General features: G+C 43.1%; 1 protein-coding gene across 8 annotated transcripts in view; it reads right to left on the bottom strand.

The window, feature by feature from the left end:
• Positions 1-11,655: 11,655 nt before the first annotated feature.
• ARHGAP24 (Rho GTPase activating protein 24) overlaps positions 11,656-15,747 on the bottom strand; it is a 222,579-nt gene continuing 218,487 nt past the window's right edge. For 4 of the 8 annotated variants that reach the window (XM_072862990.1, XM_072862995.1, XM_072862996.1 and 1 more), the window contains 2 exons: positions 13,870-14,938; positions 11,661-12,364 (listed from right to left, as the gene is read on the bottom strand). In XM_072862990.1, coding sequence (XP_072719091.1) covers positions 12,121-12,364; positions 13,870-14,938 — 1,313 coding nt within the window. In that variant the 3' untranslated portion in view covers positions 11,661-12,120. Of the gene's footprint in view, positions 12,365-13,869; positions 14,939-15,747 lie in introns of all 8 variants that reach the window. The other 4 variants (XM_072862993.1, XM_072862994.1, XM_072862988.1 and 1 more) reach the window with 3 other exon arrangements.

The raw sequence follows: 15,747 nt of genomic DNA, 5'->3' as shown, positions 1-15,747 counted from the left end.
GACATTTACTCAATTGACTTGGATTACAGCTGTGTGGGCAGAATGAACAGAAAGAGTGCAGTCACTATAGGCAACCATAGGTCACTTTCATCTGCAGAGGTTCCAGAAAAGATTGAAATGCACTGTTGTGCTGCACAGGGAGTAGTTTTATGACTATCACATGCCATGTACTCATTGCCTGAACAAACAGAAGACACATCTTTAGATCTGCCAACCCAGCTCCTTTCATCAACGTAAGATTCAGACTCAAAATGCAGACTTCAATAGCAAAAGCTCTGTTCTCAATATTAAATTTGTTTGGAGTTTGTTCCGTGTTTCTACCAGTCTACAGACACATACATGTCGTAGCTGACTTGCACAATTGTTTCCCCTCCATCTTCAATTACAGGCCATAGTGTCATTATAGCTCAGAAGTGAACCTCAGCTACGATCACTCTCCCCCACTCTCCCTTATGGGCACACTTCCCAAAGGACCAGCTCTCACTAAATGTTTCCCAGCATAGAACTAAATGGGGCTGTCAACCTACCACAAACCTGTTCTCACCTGCCAGCTACAGTCATAGGGAAGGCATTCTCCTTAGCCATTATCTTCATTTTTGTCTGAGTGAAACCTGAAGCTGTAGCTGTTAGCATGGATCCCAAGGTTGGGAGTTGGCAGTCCTTTCCAATTGCATTAACATAGCAAGCCCTACTACAGCTGGGAACTGCCAGGGACTCATCTCTCAGTGCCTGTGGCAAGCTACTGATACAGCTACACAAACCCGTGTCTTCCAAACTTCATTTACCTGTAGATATAAACTGAGCAGGTGGATTGCTTCCTTCTCCACCCACTGCCTCTTTCAAACAACACTCAAGCCCAGCTGCCTCTGCTTTTCTTCTGTGGCCATATTGCTAAGGAGAGAGACATAGAGGAGGAGAAGCTCTCGGGCTGTAGCTGTACAGTTTGGGGAATGTCTACCAAACAGTTTGGGGAATGTTTTGGGGAATGTAGGTCCCTTCAGTCAGACAGGAGAACATCAATTAAGTCAATTGTGATACACTCACTATTAATACTAAATTATACAAATATCTCAATTATCCACATGCACTATTAGTATTAGGGCATGTCTACACATGGGAACTATTATGGAATTAGGTAGGTGTGAATTTGTAACTTTTTCACACAATTCCCTGAATAAGATCTCAGTATTATACAAAGCGCACATCTGCAGGAGTTAAGCAAAACCTCATGAGAGTGCTCAGTCTAGGTTAAAAGTGGCTACAGGAAGAGCTAGCACTACATTAGTTATCCTACTCTGCCAAAATCCAGGTGCTGTAGTTCAGCCTGATATAAAGAATGTGCAATTAAAAATACCAGTTACTGGCATAGCTTAGCAGTAATGAAGACTTGGAGAGCACTTTCTGTTACAAAGTGTGGGGAACTGATTTGCAAGTAGTGCTACATGCAACAATCACTGTCATTTCAACTGAACTGTAGACTACATTTCAGCAATCTAAACCTAAAAAAAAAACCAAACTAAGAAACACTCTTTTGTCCAATTGTTAAGGTTAACTTAAGGTTGGAAAATAAAGACCGTGCCTTTGTGACTTGAACAACAGAGAAAATATTGGTGCTCAAAACTACCTGTTTTGGTCTCAAGCCAAGCCACCTCCTAAATACTATACAGTTAAAAAATTACAGCCATGCTCATAATAGTACTTTGAACAGCTCATAATAGTGAAAAGAGCTAAAATCCCCAAAGACAAAAAGAAATGTTGTAAATATCTTGGTTGCTCAATGTTTCCTTTTAGTTTCCCTTCCGCAGATAATTTAGCCTAGCTTGCCAGTATTGCTGGCCTTAAGTAAGGAAGCTTAGGTAGTAGAATTGCTAACGAGCATTCTTTATTTGAAGGAAACCTACATATGGTCTTCCCCCCCCCCGCCCCAATAATAATCATTAGAGTAAGAATGCTTTGCCTGTGTTAAATCCTTGGTTAGCTGAGATAGTTGCAATGTAGATAGATAAAAAGGAATTCTTCAGGCCCTGTGTCCCTGGAAAGGGCTGATAAGGAGAAACTACACAAGAACCACCTGGTTTTGGATATGCAAGGAAGGTATGAGCAAGACAAAGATGGACTGAGCATGTGTAAAGACAAAGTTCAGTCAGCGGTCAGAGTGATGAAGACTACCGACTTCCTCCAACGACCACCAGAGGATCCCTAACGACCACCTAAGGACTTAAGTACGCATGCGTCAGAGATATTTACATATATTAATGAGTTCCAAGAAATCTCATGTTTATATAAATTAATCTTATGAATATGTATGATTTTGCAACATATAACTCTGCAATCTTGCTTGTTTGTCAGAGCACTTATGGTGGAGCGATCCCCAGTGCTGCCTGAAAGGGTTAAATCCCTGACAATCCCTGACTAAGACATAGACCTGCATTTTTTTAGTTTCACTCGCATCCCTGTTCTCTTTTGTTCTCTTCCCCTGCAAAGATAGTTTTGGTTACCTGCTGAGCAGAGTTGATGGTGGGACATTTCCTGTAACTTCTTACCTGATAGGACTAAACAGGCCTTGAGCAAGCTCATTAGGCTTCCTAATTAAATCACTGATAACAGGAACTCAGGACGATTGTGCCAAAGATAAGCACCAAAGAACTAGTTTAAATCGACCCCCTTGTAACATTCCGAGGCCGAAGGACTGATGAGCTAATTCAATGACTATATACGGACAAAGGGAGCCCAAAGTTCAACTAGTGGACAAAGTGAGGAAGACTATGGAAGACCACCGGGAGGGTGAAGACACCCTAACCCTAATTTTACTGCGCATGCTTGGACTATGTAAATAAATTCCGGGAACTCATCACCATAAATCTGCCCTTTTCAGGAAATCTGATGAATATGTATGATTTTTCTGTATATGAACTGATGTGTTGTGCTAACCTGGCGGAGCACTTGTGGTGGAGCAATCCCCAGTGCTGCCCAGCGCTGCAATAAAGAATACCTGCTTAATAGTTATCCCGACTATTGAGTCCTGATTTCGGCTTTTCACGGCAACATGCCCAGCGCTGTAATAAAGGATGCCTGCTTAATAGTAACTCCGTTGCTATTGAGTTTTATTTCGGGAACACTCTGAAACTCCGATTCACCTGTTGGGAGATTTGGATTCTAAAGGGTAGTATCCACGAATTTTGCTTCAATAGTATTTTAAACATCACAATAAAGTCCTGCTGAACATGAATCATTTTAAACCTCTTTTGCATGAAGAGAGTAATACACACAGAGGTAGAAAGGATTTTCCATTCTCGCATTTAGGAGATTCAGAAATGGAATTGTATTGCATCTAAAGCTCATTATCCTGGATCCCTTAGGGAAAAAGGGAGGATTTTGCATCACACTCACTTTTCTGGCCTAAAAAATTTTTTGCACTCTCCATTATTATTGGCATACTAAAGAAACCTGTTTTATTGCTGACAAGCATTTCTCCAGCAAAACTAGACCAACGCTAATTGTAAATACACACATTATGACAGCTTCTAAAAGCCTAGTAGGGAAAGCTCCTCAGCTTCTCACCACTTCCTAAATCTCTGTAGAGCTATGGAAATTTATATCAGCAGTGCATCTGCCATATATGATTTTATTTCCTGAGAAGCACTGCTCTAGAGATGCTGAACGACAGTCCAGGGGCCATTAGCAATTCCTACAGTGAGTGCTGGTAATCCACAGAGAACTGTCTGACCTTCTGGGGCTTCCTGCCTTGCATTCAGCTCTTACAGCAACAGCTTTGCTAGGTATTTCTCGCTGTTAGCACATGAATTCTCGCTGTTAGCACGTAGGACTGATAAAAGCAAGGAAGGTAGTCTGTGAAACAGTTGACCTAGCTACTGGTGTCGGCCCAGAAAGTAATTTAGAGCCGAAAAAGCTCTGAAAGAATAGCGCAACATTAACTGTAGTAACCTTTTTGTAGAAACAAGCTTTCAGAAAGAATGCTCTTAACTGAGGGCAAATTACTACCACCTACACATGGCAATTTCAGGTATATTCACTTCCTTGTTCTCTTCATCTCTCCCATCTGTTTCCTCTATTTTTGCATGCCCACATCACAAGTACGTGTTAATTTATTTTCTCCCATCTCCCCTTTCCCTCCCCCCAACTTCCTTGCAGATTTGCCAGGGGCACAGAGAGTCTGCTGGCACTCTCCTCTTCAATGGACAGACTCCAGAGGGAATTCAGAATAAGAAAGGAAATTAATTAGGAGTTTCACTCAGCCAGGAAGGGTTCAAATGTACAGCAGCCAGAGGCAACTCACTGGTTTGACTAGGTTGTCAAAACATGCAAATCAGTGTACCTGTTTATTCAGTGTCTCCTTACCCCGCCTCTGTTCTGTCCCTGTGGGGATGCTATACAATAAATATTTGTTAAATATTCATTCTTTTTAGCAAATTGGATCTTTCTCAAAAATTTTTGGACCATCACTTTAACTGCTGGATCAAGTACTGCTTACAGATCTTAGAGTGGTAATCTTAGCAAGCTCCTTTCCTCCTTATTCTTATGAAAACCTAAAATACCAGTTTTGCATATCATTTAATGTAACATTTTATTAATTAATTTTTATATTTTGGAAACTTGCTCTATGAGATGCTGAAAGAAAAACAGGTAGCAAAGAAGTGTAGTAAGTTTAATTATTCTGCTGCACCAAAGCACACTCCAAATGCGTAGCAGGATTCTCAACAAACAGAAAGGAAGACAGAAGCTTTTCTGAGCAAAACATCAGAATCTAACACTTAAAAGGTACGGTGAATGTCTGCCACTATTCCAGTCTACTGCGCAAAGGCACACAGGGCACCGTCACCCACCACAGTGCTCTGATGATGTGGCCAGAGATGGGATTAACAGCGGTAAGCGTGCCTCCCTCTCTTACTCTCTGTCCCTCGACTGTAGAATTCTGACAGTCTGCTTTTAAGTGTGTGTGCTGTCCCGAACTTACACTTCTGAATGTAATGTAATCATACCCCGTGATTGGACCAGAAGGTTATTAGCTCTCTATAGAGAGGATTTTTTCCACCATCTCTATTGATGAATTGTAAAAGCATTGTCTCTTATGCACTGTGCACAAGGCAAAAAGTGACAATGTGCTAGAAGGGCTGAGCTGTTAACTGCCATTCTCAGCTTGGAGCTGGCCGGTGAACTCCCACAACAGATTATTAGTTTTGGGAGTTCACAGAAACATCTGTGAGAATGAGCTGAAAGCAAATTTATTATTACAACTTTTTAAATTGATACCTGAAACTCTCTTAGTGTCCTCTCATAGTACGTAACACCGTCAACTTGGTCTTAGAACATGACTCATTCCATTACACAGACTGGGGATAAAACCGGTCGTCTCGGCTAAAGCCTCAGTTTCATTCAATACCTTAACAGTAAGATTCCTGAAAAAACTACCTTCATGAGATATCCAGTAATCAACAAATACACTGCATTAAATCCTTACAGTTTTTTTCAGAGCCTTTGGGCTCAGTCTGCTTTGACCTTAATCTCATGAATAAGTCTTGCCCCTTTCCACTCCACTGCATGAGAGGAAGCATGGCCAAAGCATTATCCTTTGGCCACTTAGATCCATCAGCATGCCCCCCCAATGTTGTTTCTGACAACAAGGTCAATTCACACACAGGCTGGACATGCAAAAGGGAACAAAGCAGCAAATTGGTTGTGAACCACGTGGAAACAGTATCATACAGCAGAAAAGTTACAAATGTTAGAAGAATAGCATTTTGTTATTTGCTTCTAAATGTAAGAAACATTGAGAATTTTGTGCTTTTAATTTAAAGAAGTAGGACAATAATAGGAGCATGAAGACAACCATTAAGGACATAAATAAACTTTATCACCACAGCCTAAATGCTGATGAAGCTTCACAGGAAGAGAGGAGTGGGATACTTAGGATGGATCGTGATGAGAGTGGACATACGTTGTTGGTAATATTTGCTAAGTTCGCTGTGCCTGCTCAAGTTTCCTGGTCTGTCTAGGTGATTTCTGCGGAGACAATGAGGTGAAGTCTTGTCCTGGACTGCAAAGCAAAGAATTTGGGATATCAGTACTTACCCATATAACTGGAATTTGAACATTCTTTGAGTACCTGATTGGAATACCTTTTCAAATGTATTCTTTGAGAAGAAGACATTTCTAGATTTGAAGACAAGCTTCAAATCTAGACCAAGACAATCTTCAAACAAACAGACAATTCCTGCCTAACATGAGCTTCCAAAAAAGCATTCAAAGATACTTTAACAGGGTGATCCCATGACTGTTTAAGCTGACTCCAAATGGCATAGCTACAGTGAACTTGTCTGATATTTTACTGAGCTAGCACTGAGACCTCAATCACCAGAAAGTTAACCCAAAGAATAGCTTTGTGCAGGTTCAGCTCCAGGAAATGGACCACCCTGGGATGAGCTGAGTAACAAGAGCACTAAGAAGTAGGGTACAGGAATAGACATCTGGAAGGTGACAGCAGCACCAAGAACAGTTTTAAACCCATCAAGAAATCAGAGCCAAAATGAGCTTGGCCAAACAGACAGAAACCTAAGCTGCTGCTCTACTCCCAGAGTAACAAAGACTTTCTTAGAAGATATTATGAGTAAGGACTTTTGCTTCTGTGCCCAGGAGACAAAAAAATGCTAGTTAGTTTTAACAACTATAACAGTGTGGATGGTTTATATTTTCTTCCAAGACTAAGTCCTAATTTCAAAGCAGGTCAAGATCCCTCTGATACATAAACTAAACAGAAATTCTGATTTCTTAGCCTGGCATCAGTCAGAAGGAGCTAGGTCTACTCCAGCCCAAGCCCTACATAAAATTCACATGGAGAACCACCTTCCCAGAGTCCCTGCAAAAAGAAAATAATTTTTTTTTTCAAGGATCATGCCCAAAAGAAATCACTGCAGTAGCATCATTCAGTCTGAGTCAAGAGGTTTTAAAGGCAATCCTCAAAAAGAACAATACAAAAATGGGGAGGATCTATATAAACCAAAAATGAAGATTATTCACTGAAATAGTTTGTCATATAAACCATCTTAACCATCTATAAACCATGCTCTCTTACACCTACCTGAAAGGAGGTTGTAGAGAGGTGGGGGTCGGTCTCTTCTCCCAGGTAACAAGTGATAGGACGAGAGGAAATGGCCTCAAGTTGCGCCAGGGGAGGTTTAGACTGGATATTAGGAAATTTTACTTCACTGAAAGGGTTGTCCAGCATTGGAACAGGCTGCCCAGGGAAGTGGTTGAGTCACCATCCCTGGAGGTGATGACATTTGGATGAGGTGCTTAGGGACATGGTGTAGTGGTGGTCTTGGTAGTGTTAGGATTACGGTTGGACTTGATGATCTTAAAGGTCTTTTCCAATCCATACAATTCTGTGATTGTGATCTTGGCACGGTGAATGCAAAGACCTGAAGATAAGCAAAAAACCCACTCTGAACTGCATTCTTGTAGTTTGTGGTTAGACTTGGGGGTATACCCAAGAACAAACCCTCAGAAAGCAATCACTGACCAAATCATCTGAGTTCAGAAACAGACGTGTACAAAGAAGCCTGTTCAAACAAATAAGGAAAATATGCAGTCCATACAAATCACTGGAAGCCTCCAGTCAGTTCCTGTGAAGACAAAGGATAATCAAAATTGAACACAGAATGTGTTGGTACATGGACTATAAAAACCTTCCCTTCTTCCATGCATATTGGATAGCCTAGGGCACTGGAGGCAGATGTGGACGTGAAATGAAATTCCTATTCCTTGTCAATTTTGAACACGTATCAGAAATAAAATTTTATCAAGTAGCTGTCATTTTTGCCATCGTATCAGCTGATAACCTTGGAGTGGCACCTTTCCCCAGTGCCTCGCTGGCCACCTTCTGCCATGCCTGCGTGACTAAACTTTAGGTCCTCATTTACACAGGTCCTTGAACTAGTCTTAGGAATTGTGTATTCCTTTAAATTTTAAGAGAGCAACAGAGTGAATGACATAGGGACTGCTCAAGGAAATAAAAATTGCCAACATGGCTTCACTAAGGGCAGATTGTGCCTGACAAATTTGGTGGCCTTCTACAATGGGTGGATAAGGGAAGAGCAACTGACGTCATCTACCTGGACTTGTGCAAAGCATTTGACACAGTCCTGCACAACATCCTTGTCTCTAAATTGGAGAGACATGGATTTGATGGATGGACCACTTGGTGGATAAGGAGTTGGCTGAATGGTTGCACTCAAAGAGTTGCAGTCAACAGCTCAATGTCCAGGTGGAGACCAGTGACAAGTGGTGCTCCTCAGGGGTCGGTATTGGGATGGGCGCTCTTTAGCATCTTTGTTGGCAACATGGACAGTGGGATTGAGTGCACCTGCAGCAAGTTTGCTGATGACACCAAGCTGTGTGGTGCAGTTGACACGCTGGAGGGAAGGGATGCCATCCAGAGGGACCTTGAAAGGCTTGAGAGGTGGGCCCGTGTGAACCTCATGAAGTTCAACAAGGCCAAGTGCAAAGTCCTTGTGAGAGACTGAAAGAGTTAATGTCTCAAACATTGTGGCAAGGCGAGGCATGATTTGCATGGTGACGGCAGGTCAGCTAGCACAGGACGTGGAGAGCGCGTTGGAGGATGCGCGGTTCCGGGTTCTGACGGACCGTACCATATATGGCCAGAGGTCACACAGAGCTGATCTGAGGAAGGGGCTTGCGACCACCTGAGAGATCCCTCATGACCACCCCCCTCCCCCAGGGCCTGTGCAGAAGATTGAGAACTTTCTAGAACAAGAACCATCTAAGTCCTCAAGGGGGTGTAACCAGAGGCGGGGATTAGAGTATAAAAGACATGCCCCCAGGGAACCATGCGTGTGCCCATCACCAGAGGATTGCCATGCCTGTCATCGTCATCGCGGGATCCAAGGGTGGTGATACCTTTCCTTTCTCTATCCTCCTCTCTTCTCTTTTCCTTTTCTTGCTTCTCTCTTCCTCCACTCTTCTACCATATATTCAGGTATATGAGTTTTGGATAAATTGTAATGGGTTGCCAGGAAAATAGCTCCATTGCCAAATTGCCTCCGTCCATTGAGCTTGCCAGTTTGTTAAGTTTGTCCGTTTGTTGAATTCACCAGTTAATAAAGTTGCTAGTCAGACTGTTCCTCTGAGTCATTGCCATGGCTCTACTGGCCCCACGGCTCTGCTGAGCAGAGACTGGCCTTCGTCGGTACACAAACACTTGGGGAATCAAAAAGATTCATCCATCTCGCAACCCACCAAGTGGGATGGGACAGTCCTGCACATGGGTTGGGGCAATCCCAAGCACAAATACAGGCTGAGTGAAGAATGGATTGAAAGCAGCCCTGAGGAGAAGGACTTGGGGGTGTTGGTTGATGAGAAGCTCAACATGACCTGGCAATGTGCGCTTCCAGCCCAGAAAGCCAACCATATCCTGGGCTGCATCAAAAGAAATGTGACCAGCAGGTCAAGGGAGGTGATTCTCCCCCTCTACTCCACTCTCGTGAGACCCCACCTGGAGTACTTTCACCTCTGGGGCCCCCAACAAAAGAAGGACATCGACCTGTTGGAGTGAGTCCAGAGTAGGGCCACAAAGATGATCCGAGGGCTGGAGCACCTCTCCTATGAAGACAGGCTGAGAGAGTTGGGGTTGTTCAGCCTGAAGAAGAGAAGGCTCCGGGGAGACCTTATAGCAGCCTTGTGGTACCTGAAGGGGGCCTACAAAAAAGCTGGAGAGGGGCTTTTTACAAAGGCATGTTGTGATAGGACAGGGGGTAATGGCTTTAAACTGAATAAGGGTAGATTTAGATTAGGTATAAGGAAGAAATTCTTCACTATGAGGGTGGTGAGGCACTGGAACAGGATGCACAGAGAAGTTGTGGATACCCCATCCCTGGATGTGTTCCAAGGCCAGGTTGGAATGGGGCTTTGAGCAACCTGGCCTAGTGGAAGGTGTCCCTGCCCGTGGCAGGGGGGTTGGAACTAGATGATCTTTAAGGTCCCTTCCAACCCAAACTATTCTGTGATTCTATGACTCTTATGAAAATGAGAAAATTGGCTTACTCTGAGTGAGAAAGCAGGATTTTCTCCACCTCAGGGTTCTGCCTGCAGGGACTACTGTATACATCTAGTGTAAAAATATGAATTCCAGTTAAGAAAATACTTATCTCAGAGACTTTGCTGTCATGTCAACAGATGTCAGATACTGCTTAAACTGTGAGTTGACTTTGAGGCCTACTGCATCAGGTATCAAGGTCTCTCTCATTCAATTTAAAAATCGGAATTAACATAGTAATCTGTTTCCTTCTCTCACCATTGTGGGCACATCTTGTGATTGCTGCTAACATATAAAACATGCTCCTTCCTACTACCTTGATCTCTCCCTGTCTGACTTTTTCTGATTTACATGCAGTCTGGATGTGCACTAGACATGTTCATAGTAATTAGTACAATAGGCACCCTGACTGGGGACTCTGAGCCTCAGCTGACACAAATAATGCATCCACAAGCTCCATTGTAAGTTAATATTTCTCTGAAATGTAAACCTCATGTTTGCTTCCCAGTATAATTCCCACATCTAATTAATACTTGTCTAATACATGTGCTATAACCAAGAATGTTCTTTGAGGCTACCTTCATCGTTCTTCCTCAATTGGATTAAAAAATAATTGCAATATATTTAAGAGACACTAGAGGGAAGCCAAGATGTCTCATCAACCCTCTCTAATAATACAGCTTGCAGTCCTAAACGCAAAGTTAAAAACAAAAAATCCTTAACATGGTGTAGAAAATACCAGTTATATTTACTATGTGTAAAGATGCCAAACAAATTATTAATTTGCAGCATGGCTTTGCTGTTTCTTTTTCATTGGCATTCTGCATGCTGTTAGGCTCCAGGCTGTTCCCTCTAGGTGTTCCCTTGGTGATGCTGAGAGCCTGGGAACTTTCACAGTTGTAACACTTGACAGTAATCTCATGAAGCATTCAGACAGTATGATAACTTGCTAATATACACTGTAAATACAGGTGGTGAATATGTTGGTGTGTTTTCTTCCTTATTTGCTGTTACATAGTTGCTCCAGTAATTTCTACTCTGGACATAATTTTTTTTGTTATTTTTTTCAGCACCCATCACACTGACAAGGATATTGGGATGTCCAGTTCATCCCCTCTGTGTGTCCCTTCATCAGCGTTACAAATAGGACTCCCTTTCACCCAGAGTACAGAGGTAAGTCAGATGCAAATATGGTCAGAACAACTGGTTTATATTCCTGCCGTGAGCTGCAGTGATCAGGCGCAGGGCTTCTTTAGGGTACCCCAAAAAGCTCTGGCCATGTGACTGACTTCCCCTTAAGTTCCTCTTTCCCCTCTGCCAACTTCTTACTGTGCCACCCACATTTGCTCCCAAACAAGCAGCTGTCCCCATTGTCCCCAGTTTTGCTGACTTGATATCCTCATTTGGTTTTTACGATACGGGTGCCCTGGTACTTCCTACCCTGGCGATCAATGCTGTTAAATTAGTACCGCTTTATTTTGTCCATAACGTGTTGCTCTTTCTCATCCTGCTGTCTTTTTAGAAGCGACGCAAATCAGGGTTAACCATTGGCACATATTCCTTAACATATCTGTTTATCTTCACTCCCCAACAAGAGGGGTAACAAAAAACACAAACCCAAAAAACATTTGATATACAAAATAAGCTGATGGTAACACAATGCCAAAAATAGCTTATTATGTTAAGTGCAAGGGAGAAAAGCCTTGATATAAAGCTTGATTGCAACAACATTTCAATTTACCAGTTTAAATACAAGATTTGCATTAAAATATTTCTTGAGATACATCTCTTGCTCTCTAAGGTGATTTTTTAAAAATTTATATACACGTATCCAGTTGTAACACTTGACAGTAGTCTCATGAAGCATTCAAAGAGTATAACTTGATAAGTACACACTGTAGATATGAGTGGTTAATGTCTGTATGATTTCTTCCTTCAAGGGTTTATAACATTATGTTGAGTACTAGCCTCAGACAGGTGACCAGCCACCTGATACAGTATAATACCCCTAAGCCCTTCCCCAGAGTCCTACAGTCTACGCTTCCAAATGCTCACTGGATCCAGATGGTGTTGCCTCTTTCTGGTCTGCGAGACTCCACTGTCAGTTCTCCAAAAGTGGAGAAAAACTGCTCCATTTCCTTCTGCAACATATCATTCCTCTTCTCTGCATCTTCCTTGGCCCGTTCTGCATTACGCATTTTGATTTCTACCATTGTGAACTTCTTCCGCTCTTGATCCAGTTCTTCATGCAGGGCCATCATTTCCGTCTCCAGGGTGAGATTTCTCTGCTCCAAGCTGCAAAAATGAAATAAAAGCAGACAGCTCCTGAGCAGCACTCCTCACTCACTCGAGCAGAAATGCACACCACCAACAAATTCATACACATGCCTTTTCATTTCCAAAGCTTAGACTGAATTTTTGGGAGGTGTATCTGCAAACCATGGCTTCATCAATGAACCATTCTCTTCGGTAGCTCATTTAGAAAATGCCTAATAACAGCCACTGGCAAGGTGCACAGTAGCAAACAGCTCCATCTAATTCTCCAGGAACAGGCTAAGTATTCCTTTTACTTCTGGAAGTGTTGACACCCAGATCCTGCTGTAGTTGCACTAGTGTCACTTACAAGGTCAGAATAATGCCCTGAATGTCTTTGTTTCACTGCTAATCTCCTTTCTTCAGCTGATTTATCTGCTGTATCTATTTGCAAATATGGATCAACAATTGCAAAAAAACTGCAATCAACATAGTTTTTGTCTAAAAAACTTACCCTATTTCAGATCTAGCTTTCCAATGGAAAGCATTAGAACCCTAGTGGTACTAAACACACAGTCATCATGTATATTAAACATTGTAAGAAGCGCTCTACTACACTGCATACTACGCTGAAAATAGTGATGTGGGCGAAAGACTGCAATATTCTGCATGCTGCACTTTCGCTGGCAGCTGCTGTTGCCAGTAGCTCTCACATGTTGTGATCCAGCTGTGACTTGCAGTGCCAGAGGTACCAATGCAAAGGGCTGCTGTGCAACAGAGGTGAGAACAGAAGACAAGTCCTGCACAGCTTTACTGAAGAACCTTTATTACAAAGACAGCGCATTCAGCTCTGCACTGTTGTGTGCACCAGTTGATGCTAAGCCCAGGCTTTGAGGTTATTCACTGATGATTATGGCCATCCACCCTAGCAACCTCATTGTGTGCAAGAAGAGTCTGCACTATCTGTAGACAAAGACACGGCTCTTCTCCCTTGCCTTCTTTAACATGTCTGAGCTGTGAAGGAAAGGTTTAGGCAAAGCAGCAGTGCAGACACAGGACCATGAGCAGAGGTAACTCCCAGATGCAGCACTGTCTCAAGAGGAACAAGGAATCTGGAAAGGAGTTCCAGCAGTCTCCCAGTCCCAAAAACTACAGGTGGAATAAGCCACAGCACTGCTTTCACTGAAAGGTGATGCCCAGTTGCCCTTCTCAGTCCCTAGAGAACAGCCATCAACTAATGAAAACATTGTGAGAGCCCACTGATTTTGTTAATTAGGTTCTACAGAAACTCAAAAGGTTCTGGCTTATTTTTGATGCCAATAGAATAGCATGTCATGACCATGGCAAGCAATTGCTCTGAAACAAACCCCTTTGAATCATGGTATCACAAAAGCAATGTCAGAGTATGTCAACACTGAAAGACAGGATACTCAGTGGTGAGCAACCAGTGACTGCAGCTAGTACAGATTGCTAACAAGTCACAAGAGGGAAAATTCTTGGATTTACTCTGCAAAAGGCAGTCAGATGGTAGAGCCAAACCATCTTACCTTTTTATCTTTGTCTCATACTCTAGTTTTTGCTTGGCCATCTCTTGCTTCAAGCTGGACACCAGGCTGTGCAAAGCACTGTGATTGTTAGCGCTGTTGGCCACAAACGTTTCACTGTTATCGCTGCTGCTGGTGGCTCGGCTGCTGTGGCCCCCCACACTCCTTCTGTCGCTTTTGTTCTCATAGTCACCTGGGTTAGAGAGGTCTTCATGTGGTGGTCCATCCAGCACAGAGTCTTCAAAGTTACCCGCATAAAAGTCCTGCTCAGGGCAGGTGGTGGTGGATGAACGACAGGAGTTGGAGTGCTCAGGGAGGGATATTTCACAAGAGGATGTTGACCAGGTGGCACTGTCCACACTCTGTTTGTCATCAGAATTCACCATAGAGAACTGCTGGTGGACATTGTCGTAGGTGGAAAGCCTGTTGTGCTGGCCTGACTCACTCACCGATTCCTTCTGCTTGTTGTCCCTCAGTGTGACGTAGCCATTGGGCACCCAGCCTGGGGTCCGGCTGTTGAGGGTGCTGCTGTGCCCGTCTGTGCTATAAACACCCATCCGCACACCTCCATTCTGCATGCTGTGTGTGCCCATCTTAGTCACCGGTCCTTTCAGGGATGATGTTCTCCTGGTTTGCAGGGTACAGTTTGGTATGGTCTGGCTCTTCTCAGGGCCCTCCACAGAGCTGCTGAAGGACCCGTTGGTGACTATGCCACTGCCTTTATTAAAAGCAGGATTTTTTTTCACCATGAGTGGTGGGCTTCTGGTGACATCTAGTTTCTGGATGCTGTTCCTGGGGCTATTTGTCTTGCTGCCTGGCAGAGCAGTTGGAGACTCACTGTCCATGCTTCCCCTTTGGGGAGACTCAGGTGTGTCCCAAGAGCAGCGCCTCACTGCCGTCTCCTTGGTATTGTTGTTCTCTTTGTTCTGTAGCTGCCCCGCAATCACTTTCTTTGGCATTTCATTGTTGTTGTTGCATACCTCGGGTCCCATCTGAGGGTCTGCATCCTTGGGAAACAGCTCTTCATGTTTGCTAATCATCACTGACATTAGCTGCTGGACTACTACTGTACCTGAAAGGAGACACCAAGCACATGGTCATTAATGGTCTGTTTTGTTTAGGACATAAATATAATTTATCTAACAGATTCCACAAATACTTAGTAAACATTCAGCTTATACAAACATTTACGCAATGCATCCATCTGTGTAACACCCTGAATGTTTAACATGCCTGAAGTGCCTCTGGCTACCAGGCCAGATCAGCACCACCTCTTCCTTCCATTAAACCAAGCCAGCAGGCCTCATAGACCCCCTAAGAACAGGAACTTTTGTGAAGAAGCTATTACCATGACAGTAACTGCATCCCAGGAAGACCACAGAAGGAGATAATGAATAGGAAAGGATAACATCATTGTAAGTGATGTGTTTCAACTCAATGTGGTGATCATTTTTAAAACCAAAGTCTTGTTCTGGCACAGCACTTGTATTTAGTAGTTTAACAGAAAACGGGCAGGCAAGGGATTTGCATTGCTGGTACACTGATGGTTTAGTCTTTTGGAGCAAAACAGGGCAGTAGTATGACAGAATTAATTTAATGTGAATGCCTTTAACCTCTCCGTGGTGAGACTATATGCAACCAGGAAACTATGCCACATTATAGCACAGTATGGAACTAACACAGGACCACAGCTTGCTACTTGCTGTAACAAATGGCTACCTTTCCTCTTAAAGAACAACCCCTTGGTGTGCACACCACTTGACTGCACTGTAATTTACACACTAGCATTTATAACTGGATGTGGGGTAATAAGGATGCACAACTCTATTTTGTTAACCAGACCCTCATTAAGGATTATTAAGAATATTTCAGGAACAAGGT

Source organism: Ciconia boyciana, chromosome 5 (genome assembly GCF_034638445.1).
Source record: "Ciconia boyciana chromosome 5, ASM3463844v1, whole genome shotgun sequence".
In the NCBI taxonomy this organism is placed as follows: domain Eukaryota; kingdom Metazoa; phylum Chordata; class Aves; order Ciconiiformes; family Ciconiidae; genus Ciconia; species Ciconia boyciana.
Note: the sequence above shows the minus strand (reverse complement) of the source record. Positions and strands in the feature narration are given on the sequence as shown.